The sequence below is a fragment of the Embiotoca jacksoni genome, unplaced genomic scaffold, assembly GCF_022577435.1.
Source record: "Embiotoca jacksoni isolate LCO1_2020_lvr unplaced genomic scaffold, fEmbJac1.0.p SCAF_3, whole genome shotgun sequence".
In the NCBI taxonomy this organism is placed as follows: domain Eukaryota; kingdom Metazoa; phylum Chordata; class Actinopteri; family Embiotocidae; genus Embiotoca; species Embiotoca jacksoni.
In genome coordinates, this window is record NW_027185381.1 from 19,641,611 (window position 1) to 19,661,863 (window position 20,253).

General features: G+C 40.2%; 1 protein-coding gene across 2 annotated transcripts in view; it reads left to right on the forward strand.

Moving 5' to 3' along the window:
* ldlrad3 (low density lipoprotein receptor class A domain containing 3) overlaps nt 1-20,253 on the forward strand; it is a 78,686-nt gene that overhangs the window by 11,560 nt on the left and 46,873 nt on the right. For both annotated transcript variants that reach the window (XM_069163154.1, XM_069163155.1), the window contains exon 2: nt 18,178-18,324. In XM_069163154.1, coding sequence (XP_069019255.1) covers nt 18,178-18,324 — 147 coding nt within the window. The remainder of the gene's footprint in view (nt 1-18,177; nt 18,325-20,253) is intronic.

Consider the following 20,253-nt stretch of genomic DNA (forward strand, 5'->3'; position numbering starts at 1 on the left):
GCACGTAATATTGAGCAGCAAAGTGCACCGACGTGTTACGTGATGAAAGGCAAACGGTTGCGAGACCATGGTGCTTTTTCTCAGTGTGTGCAGTGTGAGAGTACTTTTTAGCCATTACCATGACAACATAGATATGTAGGGCTCTGTATCACAGAATTACAGGTCTGAGTATGACATGAAAAGTCAAGCCAGCAAAGAAGAATGAAGTAGCAACCGGGAGACACAATGGGGGCAGTCGACGCTGCAGTCATGTCGGTATAGATTTAGATGAATCAATACTGTACGCGCACCTGCTTAAGTACACACAGTCAAACACACAAAGACACGGAAAAACACACAAATTAAAACCTCTTCCACATCCACTTTTGATCCCACAGAGGAGGGAGAAAAAAAAGCTCAGCAGAGGGAAATAGAAAGTGAGATGTCCCTCGGCTGTGAACTCATTGCCCTGACTGTAATTACCAGTTGGGGAAAAATTGGTCACCGTGTACTGTCACGACCTTTCTCATCAGCATTCGTGCCTTTTCCTGTCAAATTTCATCTGACTCCAGCTTGGCCTTTAACAGACAGCACATAGACTGAAATCCTATTGGAATGAACTTTATTTACAGCATCTGCTGCCACTGTAGGAGCTATTCATAAACCCTCCACCTGTTAAACCAAGGCCCTCCATTCGACTTAACACCACTTTTACTCATTACTATTCGGTTGAGTAGATACTATATTACAGGGAGTGAGAAGAGACCGACACCGGAGACGAGGTAGTCGAGGGCCGTTGGTGCTCTTTTCCCCTCATCTGCATTCTGTTGAAATACATATTTTCATTGTAATGCCCTCGTCATTTCCCCTTTACCCCGTCTTCTTAATGTAGTGTCTCAATATCACATCCCTTTATTTCTTCTCCCATTCACCTTGTGCTCTCTCTTTCTGTTCCACTATCGCTCTCTCTCCCTGCTGCGTTTGGCAGATATAGTTAATTCCTGCTGCTTTTCAACCCCTGCAGTGACTCCATGGCCTGGCTACACAATTAGGAGTTCATTACTTGAAGACTGGGAGACAGACAAAGGCAGTCTTTGCCTGTTTTTTTTTTTTTTTTTTTTTTTTGTGCGCTCCTCGTTTCCATCATTTTATTGCTCTTCTCTCTCCTTCTCCCTCTCTCCCTAGGCACTTTTTAAGCAAAAGGGTGCAAATTCTCCTCCTCCTCCTTCTCACTCCTCTCATCGCACCCTCTGCTACAGTACATCTTCTCCACGCTGCATAATGAGCCAGCGTGCTCTAAGAAGAATTAATAGTTCAATTTCCATCTCTTAAACAATGGCTTTATAAAATTAGATCCACTCTCACCCCATATACAGTGCCTATGACATTTAAGTTTCGGCTTGTTGTTTTCCAGCTCATTGGGCATTTAGAAAGGTTAAATCTTATATCAATTTTGTTTATCTTACTCTAAGAAATGTGTTTGCATTTCTTTTATTTGATGTTTTCCCCCCGTCTTGTTCAAAACTCATCATCTACATCGAAAAGCAAACGGAAAAACGGTGTGAGAGAGTCTCACGGGTGTAACGTAAGGTCATCTCTGGCAGATTTCCTATGTGGCACTGCATCATTCCTCACTATCAGGCTGGCTCTGCTGAAATGCCAATTTGCTCAGTGAGGGGTCTTGCTGCATAGAGGTGGATGAAGGGTACGTGCTGTTTACCAGTGTGTTCTGCGACAGTTGACTGCATGATGAAAGAGATGCAGGGAAGTGTTGACATTTAGGTTTGTGCCGCTGGTGGCTAGTGCAGGGAATCAGAATTAATGGAACAGATGTTTGTTTGACAGGGGAAGCTTCTTCTTGGGACTGATGAAGAAATACAAACACAAAAGGAAGATGTCTTTCAGGCTGACATTGTGTGTACTTGTGCATATTTTTCTTGGTCTTATCTGTGCCTTTTTTTTGTTTATTTCTGTCCATCTGTCTCAACAGCACTGCTTTTTCTCTACACTCGGTGCAGTGAGCAGCTTTCCCACAGTTCCAAACATCTAAATCTCATTTTACTCATCGTCCTCCACCTCATCCTTTCCTTCCCTCCATCCGCTACTCCTTGCTGTGAAGGTAATCCCAAGGTGATGTTAATAGGCTAGGATTCTGTTGAAATTGCTGCTGTCATCTCTTAGAGGATTAGATGGACAATTGCCTATCTGCAACTCAAGCCAAGTGGTTAAAAGAAAATTGCAACAAAACAACTTCTCTGAAAGTGCCTTTTACCGCCAGTGTGCGAGTAACCAGTAACATTGACGCGCTGGATTTGATGTCCTCAGTATTGAGCGTGCATTGTAATGCATTTACGTTCTGATCTCCATTTTAATGTAACCGCAGATGAACCCATAAACAACAAAAATAAACTAATGCTATGGGATTAAAGGCTCACTGTGATCTGTGATCCCACTTTAATGGGAGACCAGTGTGTGATTAATGGAGCCTTATTTATCCAAGCCAGGCTAATTTGGTCAGTCATCATTCCACAGATTCAAAGGCATGGCCTGTTTGATGAAAGAGTGGCCACTAAATTATTACATAATAACAGCTGGTGAAACACGTTGCTATGCTCATGTTGCCAGGGAGCTGTGTTTGCTACTTTGTGTGCATCTTTATGTGTCCTTCAGCCTTTTGTGTAGCCATAAGTAAGAACACAGAAATAGCTTTAGGGAATCCATTGCAGGAAGTAATTTCTGGAACAAGCGGTCCATTACAAGCGTACATATATATATAAAGACGAGTCACACTGGTCAACTAAAAAATTTTTGTTTTTCTTGCCTTAACGTGTCATTGTTGATGTATTTTTATAAGTAAAATAATATATATATATATATTTATATATACAGCCATGCAGCGTCGCTCAGATGAGAGAAACAATTTATTTATTATTTATTTATTTTCTCCACTGACCCACCTGTTACCCTGCAGGAGTTTACATTTCAGCGGGTTAAGCCACAACCTTTTCAATAGAGTGTCTGTGCCATAGACTGGATATAAAAGTGGACGTAGTCTTCAGGTTTGTAAAGTGAAGCCAATGCAGGAGTGCCATGAAGTGCAATATCTTTGAGGGCCACTAGGGGTTGTCTCCAAAACAACCTCTTAAATTTCTCGAATAGAATACAAAGTCAATATTATTTTTTTTTATATATTATAATGTCATTAGTTCAATTCACTCCTTCTGATCAGTATCCTGGTGTCCCTCTGTAAATGGTTCCATCATTAATTAGATATTAGGACTCAAAGAGAGGTATGTTTCGGGGTGTGCCTGGTTTGACTGACATGTCTGGGATGCAGTCAGATTTACGGTATAGGTGGGCGGGGCATTGTGTCCTTGTGTTCTGTCAGATTAACCCCTCTCTCCTTGTCCAAATATGATCGCTTCCAGCACCCAGCAATTTTTTGAAATGGTCAATGGGTGGTTCGCATTCTGGGGTGTGCATAATTGGAATTTTGGGGAATATCTTTTAAAGCAGCCATCATCAGTGGATCATCAGAAGTTCAACATTCTATAAACATGTAAAACAAGTAAACATATATGTTTTCTCCCAAAATCTCAGTTCTCTGACATTAATTTTCTCCCTCCTCTGTTACTCTCTTTCTTTCTTTCTCTCTTTGTCTCTCTGCTTCGCTCAACTCACTCCGGTGCTATTTCAGCCCACAGATGCACCATCAATAATGCAGCCTCTTTAACAAGGCTGAAGCTTTTAAGAGGGTTTGTCAAAGCCCCTCCCTTATGGAAGCCTGCTCGTTGCTCGGTGGTCACATCCTCGTGGAATTTAAAACAAATTTTTTTATACTGAATCCAAAAATAAATTGGCTATCATCAGACATTTTATAACTAAATTTACATCATTATCAAGGCTGTTTCTTTTGAACCTCACAAATGCTGGAACGCACTTTATGCTGGTAGGCCAAGAAGTCCCTGCCTTGCAAGGGATGTAAAGAACTGAGTGCAGGCAAGAAATATACACAGTGACTCTCTCACTTTATAAAGTTCATATTCTACTTGAACACATTTTGTTTACATTTTTAGGCAGAGAACAGAAGGCTTGTGAAGCAAGCCCCAGACAGCCTCCCGCTGCACTGTCAATGAACCTTTGAGGCAAAGCCCATGTGGTGCAGCCTGCTTAATTTTGTGTGGAGCTTCCCTTAATGTCTGTGATCACTGCATGAGCCACAGGAGGTCAGAAAAGTTACATTTATTTAGGTATATTTTATCAAGATCATCGATCCAACGGTGAAAAACTAAGATAACTTATGTACAAAGTACATTTCAGGACATTTAATGGTTTTCTGATGTTGCCAAATTACCCTTGTTGGAAAAGGATTATATCAAGACGAGTGACAATGTAATTACATTTATTTTGCCTTTTCAGTTTGTATACAGTACTTTAAAGTTGATAGACTCTGATTGTGTGCATATATTTACCAGGCTAGTCCTAAAATAATGAGTTTATACAATATGACTCATACTCTCTCCTGCCTCCTTTTCAATTTTGATCAAACAACAAACTTTACTGAGTTGCTTTCGAGGAGTATGTTTTGCACATCTGAAGCAGATATTCAGCGTTGCCTCCCTAAGGAATAATCATATTTTACCTTGAGAGCCAGTGTCCAGTCCTACAAACAACTGGCTCCTGATACTCTGCAGACTTATCCTCCTTCATCCAATAGAGAGGACCAGCTTGTGGTCCATTGTTTGTTTCTCTCCAGATGCACATAGGGGAATTGGGCTGACAGCTCAACTACAGAGAGCTGACCAGCGCGGTGGCTGATCCAGCTGAGGATTTATCACGCTTTCCTTGTGCGGGTTGGTGCTCAAAACCTTGTAGAGTTGGTCTGACAGCGGGTGACAGAAGGGTTGTTTGGAATGTCCTTGGACTCCCAATTCATGATCGATTGTCTTAATTTGTTTTTTTCCATCTTGGATCGTTTTTTCATTCTTCCTTTTTTTTTTTTTTTAAGTATCAAATTTTGACAACATGAAAAAGAAACCTTTTTCATGTTTAAACTAGCTTAGAATCCCTTCCAGATACATGCACACAAAATACTCTGCATTGAAAATATTTAGCCTAATATGTTTTTCTCCATAAAAACATGTTTGCTAAACTAAAGGAAAGGATTAAAAGTACAAGTAGTCCTTGTTTCTCATAAAAAATTCCAAACTCAATGAATATGCAAATATGGAGATGCCTTGAGGCGCAGTGGCATGCTGCGTCACACCCACCACTGTAATGTTGCTGGTCTGATTACACTTTGATATGAACACAGCCACTCAAACCGCACATTTTATTTCATAGACTAAATTTAGCTGCTGTTTCCAAGCACGCTTGGTGCTTTGGGTTTTAGGATTGTTTGGCGTTAAATTCAGCAGGATGAGTGGGTTGAGAAAGTCTTGTTTTTATTAATGTCCATTTCCTCGGGATGTTGACATTTGTGTACTGAAATTTTCATGCCACTAGTTGTGCAGACAAATGTGTGTGCAGCTCAGAAAGCACAGTGCTTCTTTGTGACAGGAATATTTTGAATGTGATATGGGGAAAACGGAATATCACTACACCACCGACCGGTGACAGAGGAGGATTCTTAAACATGATTTTGCTCTCTTCAGTGGCAACCATGCTGCTTTTGTTTAACTTGCTTGCTCACTGCGCCTCCCCCGCTCTGTCTATATCTCTCTGGCTGTGTGTATGTGCTTGGTACCCTGGCAGACATAAAATGAGCAGATGGAATGAACGTAAGAGACATTTCCATTTAATAGGAGTCCTCTACTTCAGTGTCAAGCACAAAAGAAGACATTATATAACTGGTATATCAGCACAATATTTAATGTTATTGTACCAATAAGCGTCACGAGGTCCAGCTACACAGTAAGACTGATCACCTAAATAATAACTGTCCCCAGTAGTGTGCCCTTTCTTAGTGTAAACCAAATGATACAGGCGACTTTGTAGGGATAGAAACAAGAGATGCAGTTTTTAATCAATCACTATAATTAATAGATGTCCTCTAAACATCTCGCATGTAAGCTATCACCAGAAGCTGCAATTTACAGATTTTCCACAAACAGCTCACATGCAAGTTATTGCTATGTGTGGCGATTTGTTCTCTAAACACCTCTGCAGTGAGGATTGTGTCTTTCAAATTTGCAATTTAACACGCGTCCATTTTGCGTGTTCGCCTGCATGCATATGTAATATAGGGTGTTTCTACTTGAACGTGCAAAATACTGGGAAATGCAAATACATACATTTATCACCCGCAATGATATTTACTAAACCTGAAAGTAGAAATAGGAGAAGTGATTGCGTGTGTATTTTAGTACGACTGAAAGGAACGTGTTAATCAGCTGCGCAAATCTGGAGAGACGGCTGCTCTTATTGTGGTGAGAAGGAGACGCAGGAAAGCAAAGAATACGTAGAGAACGTGGTTTTACACCCGTGGAGAGATTTTTGAGATGACAGAGAGAAAACATTTACAGACATATCGTTTGTGCAGCGATGACATTTTTGAGTTATTGAATGAACTAAATGATTATTGATAAGAGGAGCCACGTAATACCAGCAATTAAAAAAAACTTCTTACAATTCAGCATTGTCCTGCCTCTGGGTCATTCCAGCTTGGATATCCCAGTCCTGCTTTTCCGGTGTGCCGCCCCGGGTCCTGAATGCGATATTCTGCAGAATTCACAGGTGACTTCAAAAAGTTCCAGAGCACTCGCGAGGCACTGAATGAAACTAATTGACCTGCTCATCACAGAAAGAGCTGAACCTGCTGATCGGTGTTTGGTAGCGGAATCTCATCCACCCGCCCTGCTCTTTCATTTGCCAACGTTTTATTAAAAGCTGTTTTTTTTATTTTTTATATCTTTCCATCTTCTCATAATTTCATCTATTGATCTTTTTGTTATTCCCACGGCATTTAACTTCGATTTGCACATGATATCAAAGACACAATTACTCTTAGTAAATCACCTGCAAAACGGGTGCAGAATAAATGTGCAAACCTTTGGAATAAACACAATTTAGTATCTATTATTTGAGATCTTAGTAAATCAGGCCCTAAGAAGCCTCCTGTTACTGCAGCACATGCAACTCATTCAGGTATGTGGCAAAAATGTTGTTTGAAAAGAGTGAAATGAGGTGATTTAATGTAAGATTTAAAGAGTGATTTTATTTACGAGGGTGGGCCGCTCAATAAGAGCCCATGTATGGTAAACACTGCATTGGCTCACTGACACTCTAATGGAATTTCCTATGCGTAAATGTAGCAAAAGATATGCCTTTTTGTTAATTTGGTACGGGAAAAGGTATTTTTCAATACAAAATTGTATCAAAGAAACTTAGGCTGTATCATGAAAGTATCGAAGTTCTGTACCCCAGCCTAATTATATCTCGTAGGTTTTAGCATTGAAACTGATTCTGAATCTTCAATCTGTTCCTGGTATATTAAATCATCACTGAATCCTAATCAGAAGAATAGTGCATCACAAATTAACAGCATAATTGACTTCAGCTGTGTGGCTGTATTCTCATCTCCAGTAAACAAACCAAGTGATGATGACCAAATGAGAAGTCAATGTGTCTCCATTACTCATCCCCCAAAAAACTCGCAACTTTAGATTTGATTAAAAATGACAAACCATGCTGCGTCTGTACTCTATCGCCTTCTCATTTGATCACTTAGACAGTAATCATAATCAGGATTAGATAACAAACTGTATGTTCACAATTATCTCTCCAATTAAAGGCATCTCATGTCAAAAAAGATTTACTCACACTGCTGTCATGTTGGTAAGGAGAGCAGGAGTGTTGCTTTTACAGTATTGGCAATGTTTCTACACATCACATTTTATTCGAGTTCAGTCACAAAGCACGTTATTTAGCAAAGTAGTTCCGTTATTACCTATCGTGGTGTTAGGTGTGTTTTGGAGAGCTGCTTAGGGTTTTTATTTTTACCCACAACACCATGTCTTTCAAATCCTGTTTATGAATTAATCAGACGATTCAGGTGTGACGAAGCTTTTGTTTTCATTTCTATTTGTGTGCTTTTTACAACTGGGTAAATCTGGGATTTGTTTAAGACCTGTCTGGTCGTAGGATTACTTTCATTGTAGAGCCGCAGGTACCAGTGTTGCCGTGTCCCCAGCTGTGTCAATGAAACTGGCCGGTGACGTGCAATAGAATGGATTCTCTGAACAGTGAAAACGAGGTCTGAAATCCATACAAATTATAAAAGCAAAAGAGCAAACATTTGTATTTTCGTTGGAGGACGAGTTTACGTTCAGTTCCTCAATTCTGGCTGTAGATGTAAGAAATGTATATCAGCAGAATCTGGAGCAAGGAAGATGTTGGGCTGTCCGGAACCGTTCATACCCTTGATCCTCTACTCTGGGAGCAACAGAGGAATTGTGCAGGAAGACTGACTGACAACTTCTCTTTTATGAGGAAGCCTTATTTTTTTGTGTGCTTGATAAAAGTATCAATGCAACAGATGACCTACATATTGAGTAAACCAGTCACAACACAAAGTCAACATACACAACGACATGGCATTTAACAAATGAAAATATGGGAAAGTAGCATTGTGAATACGTCAGAAATGGAACGTGGTAACACAACATTGTGCATAAATGATAAATTAATGCATTTTTTAAATTTTACTGCAATTCCTAATTTGAGCTTGATGGTACTTTCCATTGCATTTGATTATTAAGTGGAAATTACATCGGAATTTATCCTTTCATGCAGAAGTTTTATGCCCACATCCACCATGCATTTTTTTTCCCCCAAAGCATATCCCTTTTTTTTTCAGTGCAAGAACTTTTCATTTTCAGTACTTGTAGTTTCCTGCTCACATTCTGTATGTCTTTTCATTTGTTCTTTCTCTGACAAAATTTCCCTTTAGTTTTATCGTTATGGGAATTTATTTTGTATTTATGTTTGGAAAATGTGATGCAACATGCAGTCCACCACATGTTTACCTTCTGTATGAGCAATACAATTTTATAGCACCAAATCAGGTATGTGTGTATTTAATGAGGAACTGCTGATCAATATTTTTGCTGACTGTCGATGTTTTATGAAGATGCATCACAACTTTATTTGTGTCAAGTTAGTGTACATAGCTACAGCATACACCACAAAACTGGCATGAGCAGCACATGAAAATACATTTTATACACGCAAAAAAAGGCCCTTTGGGATTGGCATAACGACTTTGGATGTTGCACTTTTAAAAGCCTAATTACATTTGAAATCTGCGTTATTCTGTCTTTTGTTTTTTTTTCATCATTTACACTCCGTTACTGACTGACACGAGTGAGCATAGCATGCGTTGACCTGAACATTTCTGACTTGACTTGTTCTGTCTGTGTTCTTCGCACACTCCTCGCACTTAAGTGAAATCAAGTTTAAAACGGAGTCTTGCTCAATTTCTCATTTAGCTTCATTGTCATTGAGGTTTTGTTGCCAACTGACACTACAAATGCAGTAACTGCATAGTTGGTTATAAAGCGAGTGGCACCTCCCCCCGAAACAACTGGAGTCACAGAACAGATTCACCCTCAGAGGCTGAAAAAGGCTAAAGAGCATCTAATAGAGACGGACGCCTAAATGTAGCCGGCTTCATATGGTTCTGGTTTGCTGTCCGTTTTCCATACATGACTACCCTTTTCTCTATCTTCCCACATTAAGACCTCGTTTGCTATGTTGCGTTGTGCTTAAGCTGCCCTGCCTGTGTGTGTCTCTGTCTGTCGGGTGTCTTTAATTGATGCAGACCAGGTTCTTTACACTCGTGCTTATTTACACTGGATGCTTCAGTGAGCCAAAGAAACAGGATGGAGAGTCTTTTCCTCTCTCTAGGAATTTCTCTCTCCCGCTCCCACACACAGACACTCACACAATGAAAGAGACAGCCAAATCACCTCCGTCCCCCCCGCTGCGCCTCAGAACCTCCCGCTTGCATAGCTACCCCATTAAAAGTTGTGTGTAATTGAAAAATAGGTTTCAATCATGGAAACTGAAAAAGCTATCTTTTATTCAGAGCTGGGCTGCATTTATTCACTCCTATAACACAAGCAGACTTTGCTGTCCATGTTTGTTGACATTATTAGACTGTAATGTCAGTAGGCATGCTTTTTTCTTTTTTGTTTTTTACTTCAAAGAATTTCTCTATTAATCGGAGATAGTTTTACTCAGCATGGTGCATTACTGAGAAAACTAGAACTTCTGCCTCGTGATTGTATGCCACCGCCAACTAGTCAAGTTGCACCTTACATCCATGTCTATCCAGACTCGCATAATATACGTAGGGAAGTCTTTGAAGGAATGTTCACATGCTTGGCCGTTAAGGCTGATTGACAGTAGATAGTGATTCAAATATAAATGTTGCTGCAAAGAAGTTACAAATTCTAAAGCGTGAATACTTCACACACAACTTCAACCCAACAGCACAAAAGATCTGTACAATCAGTTTCAAGATTGATGCCCAGAATTAGTGTCACCAATTTACTATTCAACCAAATGTTCAATATGGTCACAATCTCTCCTTCTGGAGTTAAGGTGTTGAAAAATGTTCTGGAAAAGTGTTCTTGCACAATATGTTAATGTCACAGTGAAGTTGACCATTTGGATATAAAATATCATCACTTCAGCATTAGTGTTAGACATTTGTGTGAAATTGTCATGCTTAACGCATTAATTTTAGACTCAAGGCCACAAGCGTATTTCTTCGTCACTTTGACCTTCGACCCCTAAAATTGAATCAGTTCATCCTTTAGCCCAAGTGAATTTTTGTGCCACATTTGAAGAAATTCCCTAATGGTGTTATTCAGATATTGCATTCATGATTAGGACTGGACGTGATGTCACAGTGACCTTGATCTTTGACCAATAAAATCACCTTAGTTTATATTTGAGTCCAATTGAATGTTTGTGCCGAATTTGAAGAAATTCCCTGAAAGCATTCCTGAGATATCACTCTCGTCAATAGGTTGATGTGAAGTCACAATGCCCTTAACCTTTGATTACAGAAAATCTAAAAAAAAAGTTCATCTTTGGGACCAAGTGAACATTTTTGGCAAGTTTTAACAACCATTTAACAAAATGGCTCCTGCTATTGCTGTCGCTGGTGCAGAGGCACACAAAAAGCCTACATTCAGGGATGGCAATTAAAATGTGGGATTATTTCTGAGGACAAAACATTTTTTCCTCTGGGAAGTGTAACAGCTATATTTTATTGTGATGCTTCTCCAATAGCCTTGGCATTATTTCCCATTCTTCTTTAGTTCCCAAAGTACACAAAGTCAGCCCAATCAATTCTACTGGTACTGTTTCAATCTGAGGCTCAACCTTTTAACCACGGCTAATCAATGCAGGTCAGATATCTAAGCCTGCGGAGGAATATGAAGTTAAAGCAGTAACAGCCAAACCAATAGTCATCTCAGATATAAATTTATATCACTGACCTTTCATGTACAGAGCACAGAGAATAGAACGTGCTTAGGGTGCGGCTATTACAAGAAATCCAGTAGCAGAAAATGATGTGACTGTCAACCTCTCTTTCTTTTTTTATTACTCATCTACATTTTTCTTCCGTAAATGTTCCATGTAACTTGTGTCCAGCTGCATCTTGTGCTTCTCTACCATCTACTTATCTTTTTCTCTATTTTCCCTCAGAGTTGACATTGTTTGCATGTTATATTCTATCGTCTTGGTAAAGTCTTTATTGAATCTTTTCTGACTTCGCCTTCAATTACCTTCCTTTATCTCCCTGTTGAGTATTGCAGCAACATTCACCATAGTGCTTAAGTAGCACAACCCAAGGTTTAGACACACCCGTATGGGTTTTATACGTGAGGGGAGGCCATCTATATGCTTTAAGGCTTATTAAATTTTCAATAGCAACTGTCAAGAGTAATATGGATTTTATTACCAAAGTAGCTGCCCAATGTTGGGGCAGAATAATGACATTTGGTATGAAAATATTCATAAGACCTGGAAGACACTGGCAGATGTGGGTGGCTGGACCCGGCTTCGCATATTCAGAAAATTGCTTCGGGTGCACCAAAGTCTCCGGGATGCCATTTCCAGAATCATTATGTATGAGATGTACCCATGGGAAAATCTTGGAATGAAAGTTGGAAGCTTGCCATTTATGCATTGACTTGATTTTTGCTTGTTCAACTGGGCAACAGTGATTAAAGATATTGAATAATTGACATCCCTTTTATTTCCCAGATCTCTCCAATTGCATTCCCACAGCATTTCAATCTCGTAATATGATATGCATATGTTTGCATGTCTCTTTGATTTGTTTTCTTGTTTGTGATATTTTTAAGGTCAAACTTAACCCAGAAATGGCTGTTTCAGTTATAGACGTCCTATGTAGTTTTTTTGTTTTGTTTTAATTTGTTACCTTTGTTCACCAAAAAGCATTGTGTGTATCCATAACAAACATTGAGTGCAGTTCCTTATAAAACATTTCTAAACCCCAAACTAAATTGTTTGCATGCATGTTTGTGCTTTTAGCTGCCTTCTTCTTTTCTTTTCTTGGTGTTTTACTTTGTGCCCAAAGTGGTACCAAATGCATCGCAAGTTGTTTTTTTTTATTGGGTTCAGACTGATGCGCTTGCCACATGTCTAGCGCTCATGTTGTTGAATAGCACATCTACTTGTACCCATCTGAGCACCCGTGGTTAACATATAATATGTCATTTTAAGGGCGCGGTATTGAGAGAGGTGCATACACCCTTCTTGTTACATTCTAAGGGACATGCAGCAGCACGCAATCTGATCTTGGATCTGTTTTCAAATTATGCTGAATAGGTTATCCTTTCTTATCTTAACTCTTAGTTTAAGATGTGTGTGTATGGGCATTATTTTGTAACCACAACAGCCTGGAGTATGTAACTTGCACGAGTACGGCAATTTTTCAGTGAAGCAGGAGACATGGTGAATTAAACCTTTAAAACAAAATATATTTATCGACCTGGATTTCTAATGAGCGAGATGAATAGATATAATCTTGATCATTTTGAGCAAGGTAACTGAACCATTTTCAATATATTTATACCACAGCAGTGATGCTAATGTTGCCTGTTACTTATGACTCGACATGAGACATTAAAGGATTACATTAGGGTTGGTTTTAGAAAATTCAGCAAAAAATACTCCAGATTTAATATCAGTATTATTCAGAACCTCTGGGAAATTAGACTTGTTTATGCAAGGAGTTCATTTTTATTTCAAATTATAATTGAGAGGTGCACTCTATAAAGAGCACCAGCAACAGCAGCTGAGATAAAAAGATGAAGAGAGAAGAATTTCTTTCTTCTGAAGTTCACTGTGAGTGAACTACCCTAAACTTCATGGAAGTAGCACAAACTGAAAATGTAAATTCGAATAAAAAAAATTTAAAAAAAAAATCAATCTGATACGCTCTATGATTTAACAGTTTAAATGGGGCCTTAGTGGACACAGGCATGGTGGAAGGTGGGAAAGGATGGGAGGCCAGCGGTGGGTGTGCCGAGGCAAGGATAGTATAGTCAATATTTACTCTGAGTAATTGGTCTACACTTCCCTCAGCAAGATACACAAGCGTCCATCGTCATCCCTGCCTTATCTCCCCTGTTCCCCCTCACACACCCACTGTGTGACCACAGTTGTACACAGCAGTGTTGTGCAGCTGTGCATAATGCCCCGAGCGCTCCCCAACATAATAGTTAAAAGCATATGAAATGAAGGCTTTGGGCTGTGTGCACGGCCACGGTCATGGCCATTAAAATTCTCCAGGTCACCTTGGGAGTGTTGCAGTGCCTGCAGAGAACTGTAGGGAATTAATAGTGTGTCTCTCAGAGCCATCTGTAATGAGCTGTGTAGCTACACTTACTGCGGTAATGAGGTGGACTTGTTCGTTACCTCAGTGATAAACCACTATAAGTATTCAGGCTTATAAATGCATCGATAGAATGACAAGGGCATTGGAATCAGATGTGTTGAGCTTGCCAATGGATGGGCTACTGGATACAAGAAGGGCTGCTTGCAAAAGGTTTGCTGGTTTTGTCAGAGACTCATGGGAAAAGATGAGGTGTCTGTCAACCGTCTTTCTTCTTCACTCTCTTTGGCAATCTCTCTAACACACACATTCTTTCTCTCACACACACACACACACACACACACACACACACACACACACACACACACACAAAACACACAAGTCCTTTCTCTGTTCTCTCATTCTCCCTTAAGAAACTTTCCAATTAACCCAAAGCTTCTCTCATGCAGCTCTTTGAAGTCATTTTACACGCCTCTCCCGACACTTGTTCTGTGTGGCTCTGAATGGACATTTCTCTTGTTCTTTCTTCAATTGTGTTGTCAGCATTGAGTGCCCCTAATCACACTTATTTGCTGTGCAAGTTTGTTGGTCTGTGAACCCTCATTAAAGCTGCTGAGGGATCTAAAGAATAGTTTATGTAAGGAGTGTACACTTTACAAAGAACAAGTCAGAAAGAGCTGGTAAACAAGAGTAGCGAAGGAGTTACAACATTTACCTTTTCAAAGCGACATGAATTTCATCCTCATCAGTGACATTCAGAACATAGTAGGTACACGTCTAACGTATCAGCAATTGACAGCTTTTTAATAAGATGATTATTAACTGATGTTGTAAATGTTTAAATTCGTTATGCTTTTTCTAATGCTATTTTTTTCTTGAAATATTTTCACATTTTCCAGTCAGATTGGTAGAATAACTTCAGCTTAGACTTATCCATCCGTGATGTTTTGTGAAATACCCTCAAGTCTAATTTACACCTTCCAATGTTATTGTGTCGGTGTACCTCTCTCCATCAGTTCCTCTCCAACATGGGCCTGTTTGTGTGAGTGCCTTTGTCTGAATGAGCTGAACAAATAATGTCAGAGCCAGGGGAAATGAAGATGGAGGTCTCTTATCAAACAGAAAAAAAGAAAATAAGAAACGGCAATTTTCAAACATACCTACATGGTATATTGTAGATTGGTGTCTTTGCCAATGTTATGATTTGATTAGATTCAGATTGTTGGTGTCAAGTTTGGTCTAGAATTTATTTCTAATTGAAAATGATTATTGATTCAGTGAAAGTTAACTGTGTTAACTTGAAAGCATCTCCTCGAAGGAGAACCACAATGTAACACTTGCATGTGGGTGCCGTGCACCTTCCAGGTCCTGCTCTGTGCTCTTGAAATTAAGTTTTACATTTTTCTTTCCATCAACATACAAAGATTATTGAAAAAATAATAACGTTTGGCAGTTGTGAACGAATTGAGAATCGTAGCAGGTAAGAATCTTAACTCTTATGTGAATCCATTTTTTCTGATACCCCCAACGTTTACATATCCAAGATGTTCAACATGGTGTGATGCTGTCGACATGAAATACCCTGATCTGGCATTGGAGAAATTCCATCCATCCATCCATCCATCCATTGAACCTCAGAGATGAAACTGCTTAGAGGCCGCCACAAGAAGTCGATTTCTTTAGGCTTTGTGAAGGAACTGTGACAAATAATAATATTAATATTTTTCATTGCAGGTGAATGAGAGAAATGAATAACAGGAAAAAAATATAATTGGAATACTCTCCTGTCCTCATGAATTACTATAGCCTTTTCTCTTCATTCCTCACTCATCTGGTTTCCATATTGCAAGAGACAAAAGGGGGGTTTGCATCATCCCGACAGAGGATCAGAGGACTCGTGCTGTCCCATTTAAGAGTGGATCTATACATGGTTTCCAGTACCTGCTGCCCTTTTATGGCAGCAGGAAAAGGATGATGTAAGAACAGTGCATTTCTATGTGTCAGTTACTCAGCTGCACTCTTGGAGCTGGCTACATCTACTGAGCGCAAATCAGCTAACTAACATTTATTTTTGAATTCACTAAAGCTTAAGTGCTAGGGCTTTCTATGTGTATTTGAGTATGATGGATCTTGTGGTAATGAAAACTGTCTGACTTGGAATTTGTCTCTCTAATGACTAATTTGAGAAAACAAACGCTGTTTCTTCTGTAAAAGTGAATTCACTTATCAGATTTATTTTGAAATGTTGAAAGAACAGAAGCAGTGTCTTTGTCATTAAACATAACTATAGCGGGCCATTTTTCAGCATCTCTCAAAAACAACTTTTGGAGGTAGTGTATGTCATAACCTTTCCACATTTAAAGGAGCAATGTGTACAGGGTAGTCACATTTAGCAGTGAGGTCGCAGTTGTTTGCAACTGATCACTCCTTGACTTACCCTTCTCTTCCAAATGAGTGTCACAATAGGCCCTCTCTTGAAGAGAACCTGCTCCCTATGTACACATGAATGGTTCATTCAAAGGTAACAAACACACAACGATTCTTAGTTTCAGGTGATTAGTCAATTCAAATTTATTTACATAGCCCATTTAAAACATAACTAAGGTTGAATTAAACACTCATAGATTTTATCAATAAAAACAGTTCAAATCAAAAGCAATATTAAGACAACACGAAACACACAAAAATGTAGGAAAAGTAAATAAAAACTTAAATAGTGGTTACTGTGGAAAAGCTAGTAAAAAATACATAGGCTTTTAAACACTGGTGTGGAGGTTGATGACCTGATATAAAGGGAAAGGTTGTTCCAAAGCTTAGGAGCTGCAACAGAAAAGGCTTGGTGAATGGTCTGCACTTGTATAATGAGACTAATGACACTGAGCTACCATGCAAGGTGCCCGCCATCAGGAGTACATTCACACACCGATGGTACACCATCAGGGGCAACTTGGGGTTCAGTGTCTTGCCCAAGGACACTTAGACAGGAGGAGGAGGAGGAGCCGCGGGTCGAACTACCAACCTTCCGATTAGGGGGCAACCCACTCTACCATCTGGGCCACAGCCCGGGTAGGCAGTTTGGATCTATAGGAACAGCTAAAAGCTGCTGGTCAAAAGACCTGAGTGAGCGACATGTGGTAAAGGGCTGCAACAGGTCAGACAGATAGGCAGGCCCTGCTCCATTTAAACACTTATATCCAAACAATAACATTTTAAAAGTAATCCTATACAGCACAGGTAGTCAATGTAGAGATTCCACGATCGGTGAAATGTGCTCACGCTTATGTGTACCAGTCAGAAGCCTTGCTGAGCACCAACTGAAGCTGGGATCTTAGAGTGTGGCCTATTTCAACATGTAAAGAATTGAAATAGTCCAACCTTGTGATAAATGCATGAGTGAAAACATAACTCTGGAGATTATATTCCATGGATCCCCCTGAATCCTACAGACTGAACCTTTAACATTTGTACCTTTGTCTCATTTTCAAATCACTGCTCTTCACAGCGGGAGTCATTTAAGCCGAGGAGATCTGTCGTGTGACCCAATCAGTCACTGCTTTGGTAAACCACACGGTTATTCAAGGTGTAAAGGTCTTAAGCCTTCTCACAGCAGGTGCGTCTCCTGCATCTCAAGTGTAATTAAGTGGACTACAGTACCAGGTGAACCCAGCTTCAGCACTGCAGCATAGAAGGGTTCCCCGGTCTGTCCAGGACTCCTCATTACTGCCACATAGTTCTGTTTACGAGCTAAACTGCTCAACGTATAGTGTCAAACCTCAGCCAAAGGGCCATGCTTCACATTCCAGCCCATTATACTGCAGCTGCACTGCACCAACTAGAAATGCTCCTAACTAGTTCAGGGCACATGCTTTGTGTTGAATGTGTTTATTGCTGGTCTGTGTGTCTGTATCAGTGCATCTATGTCTAAGGTGTAAATATGTGCTTTGTTTGTATAGGAGACTTCTTTGTTGTTTGTATCCTTATCTTCCCCATTACTATACTGCCCACTTCTAAACTGATGCTTTCGCCCACAATACTGTTAACACTAGATGACCTACTCTGCTTTGTATTCATGAGATCGGGCTTTGTTTATTTGCCGGTAGATTGATATGGCTGTTTAAATAGAACCACTGCCTTTAATATTTTTCTATCTTTAAAGAATGGAGATAATAACAGTCTTCCATTTTGACTGTGGTGATGAATATCGCTGGAATGTAATATCCCTCTACCTGTTTGATTTCTTTTTCGGAGTGAGATTGTAATAGTTGGTGCTCTTTCTTGTCATCCTCCTCACCACTTCTCTTCTCGTGTTTATCAACCAGAGAGCCAGTTGCTTCCAGGGAACAACTTCACCACAGAGTGCAACATCCCCGGAAACTTCATGTGTGGCGATGGGAAGTGTGTCCCAGGCGGGTGGCAGTGTGACGGATTACCCGACTGCTTTGACAAGAGTGACGAGAGAGGCTGTCGTAAGTTCCAGTTTATACTCCCATTATCAAGTCACTTTTTTTTTTAACCACCAGCTCTGCCTTCAAGCAATAAAGCCAGATTGCCTATCTGGAGTCACATCATGTCTTTTCAACTCTTGAACTCTTCTCGCTGGCTGGTATTGCAGTTGTAGTTCTTCTCCCTCCCCTCTCTCCACAGCCATAAGGGCCATTTAAACCTAATTCTCTGCCAACTTAAATGAACATCCCTCCTCAGTCCTTAAATCGCTCTCCCCCACAGCGTGCACCCTTCCTCCTCCTCTTTCTCCAGATCTCTCGGCCCCAGTTTAGTACCAGGGCAAAACCTAATACCATCAAAGCAAAGGCCGATTACTTCTGTGTGCAGGAATAGTAGTGCGTACATAATTCTACTGTAAGGCTACAGTAATAATTCAGTTTTGATCCTCGCATTTAGTTAGCTTTGATCTATCTGGTCTGCTGCTCCTCCTCCCCCGTCTCAGCCAGAGCTCCTCACAAAGATGGGATTGCTGATGAAGATTGACTTTGAGGCTCTGCCACACAGAATGGAAACCCCCATCTCTCGATATATTCATCTCCCTAAATGTCTCACACTCTCGTTTCCCCTCCTCTCTGCGCCTTCCCAATTTATCTCATCTGATGATTTTTGGCTTTTTCCTCATAGTTTGCTTTGCTTCGGGTTGTTTTCAATTAGAAAAGCATGAATGTCTTTTTGCAGCATTTCCTTTTTTCTGACCTGGCTAATTCTCTGCCAGAAAAAAAAAAATCCCATATTGTTCATTTTTTTTCTCCATTCTGTCACTTCTCTTTATTTTCTTCCTTTTTCCTCCTCAAGCAGTCACTCCTCTCACTATTCTCTCTCGTTGGCAGCTCCGGGAACAGGCAGACAACTCTCGACAAAGTTGTGTCCCATGGCATACCAGCACACGCAGCACATATAACTAAAATTTGCAGTCATCAATCATGTTATGTTTGTAATGCCTTGGTCATTTAAGTTATATATACATAGGGAATTTGAATGTATTCCTTTTTTGTGTGTGTACTTTTGCTACTGAAATCCTTTTAACTTAAAGAAAGTCTGTTGCATTAATAAACCGCTCACGTGGACAGGTTGTGTGCCCCAGATTCTCATCCCTCCGTGACCCTAAACTGTCAACAGCTGTCAGACCTGGAAGAATAGCACTCAGATGCATTTTGAGCATTTGCATCAACATTAAATACTGCCAGTGTCTCATTGATGTTTAGGTTTTTACTGTAGATAAATCAGATTCATCGCAGCCACCTTCACTTAAACCTACAAACAAGCGTGTCTGTTGCTGACACTACATATACCGTATACTGCAAAAGATAAAAGCAAGTTATCACAAGGCATCACGCTCAGCCCGCCTCACTTGTCAGCGGACTATTTGTGTTTGTTGTAGACGTCTACATTATCTGCACTGGCGTAAGTGGGCCTTATTATCCTGAAATAGATGGCTATATGTCAGTCGATATCTTCGGCGACTGCTTCACAAAAATCCCCCGACAAACCTCGGGCTCCATTAAGGGCTCTGCAGAGACAGACAATGATGGAGGGATGGGAAACAAGGGAGTGAGGGAAGGGAGGACTCATTACGGGGACTTCAGCAGTAGTTCTGTCTGCGTGTGTATTATCCAAAGGGAACACAACGCCTGGAAACTTTGAGACTGCAGCACTAGATACTCTGCATGTAGAATCACAATTAGTCACCCCCCTCTAAGAAAACACACACACACACACACACACACACACACACACACACACACACACACACACTCACTGATATGTATATATTTAACAGACGGGGATGGTAGATCTGCTGTCGCGGAAGACAGTCTGTTGACTTGGCTTACGCTCCTTCTGTCAGTGAGCTACATGAATATTGTGCTTCGATGCCGACTCCTCAGAAAATC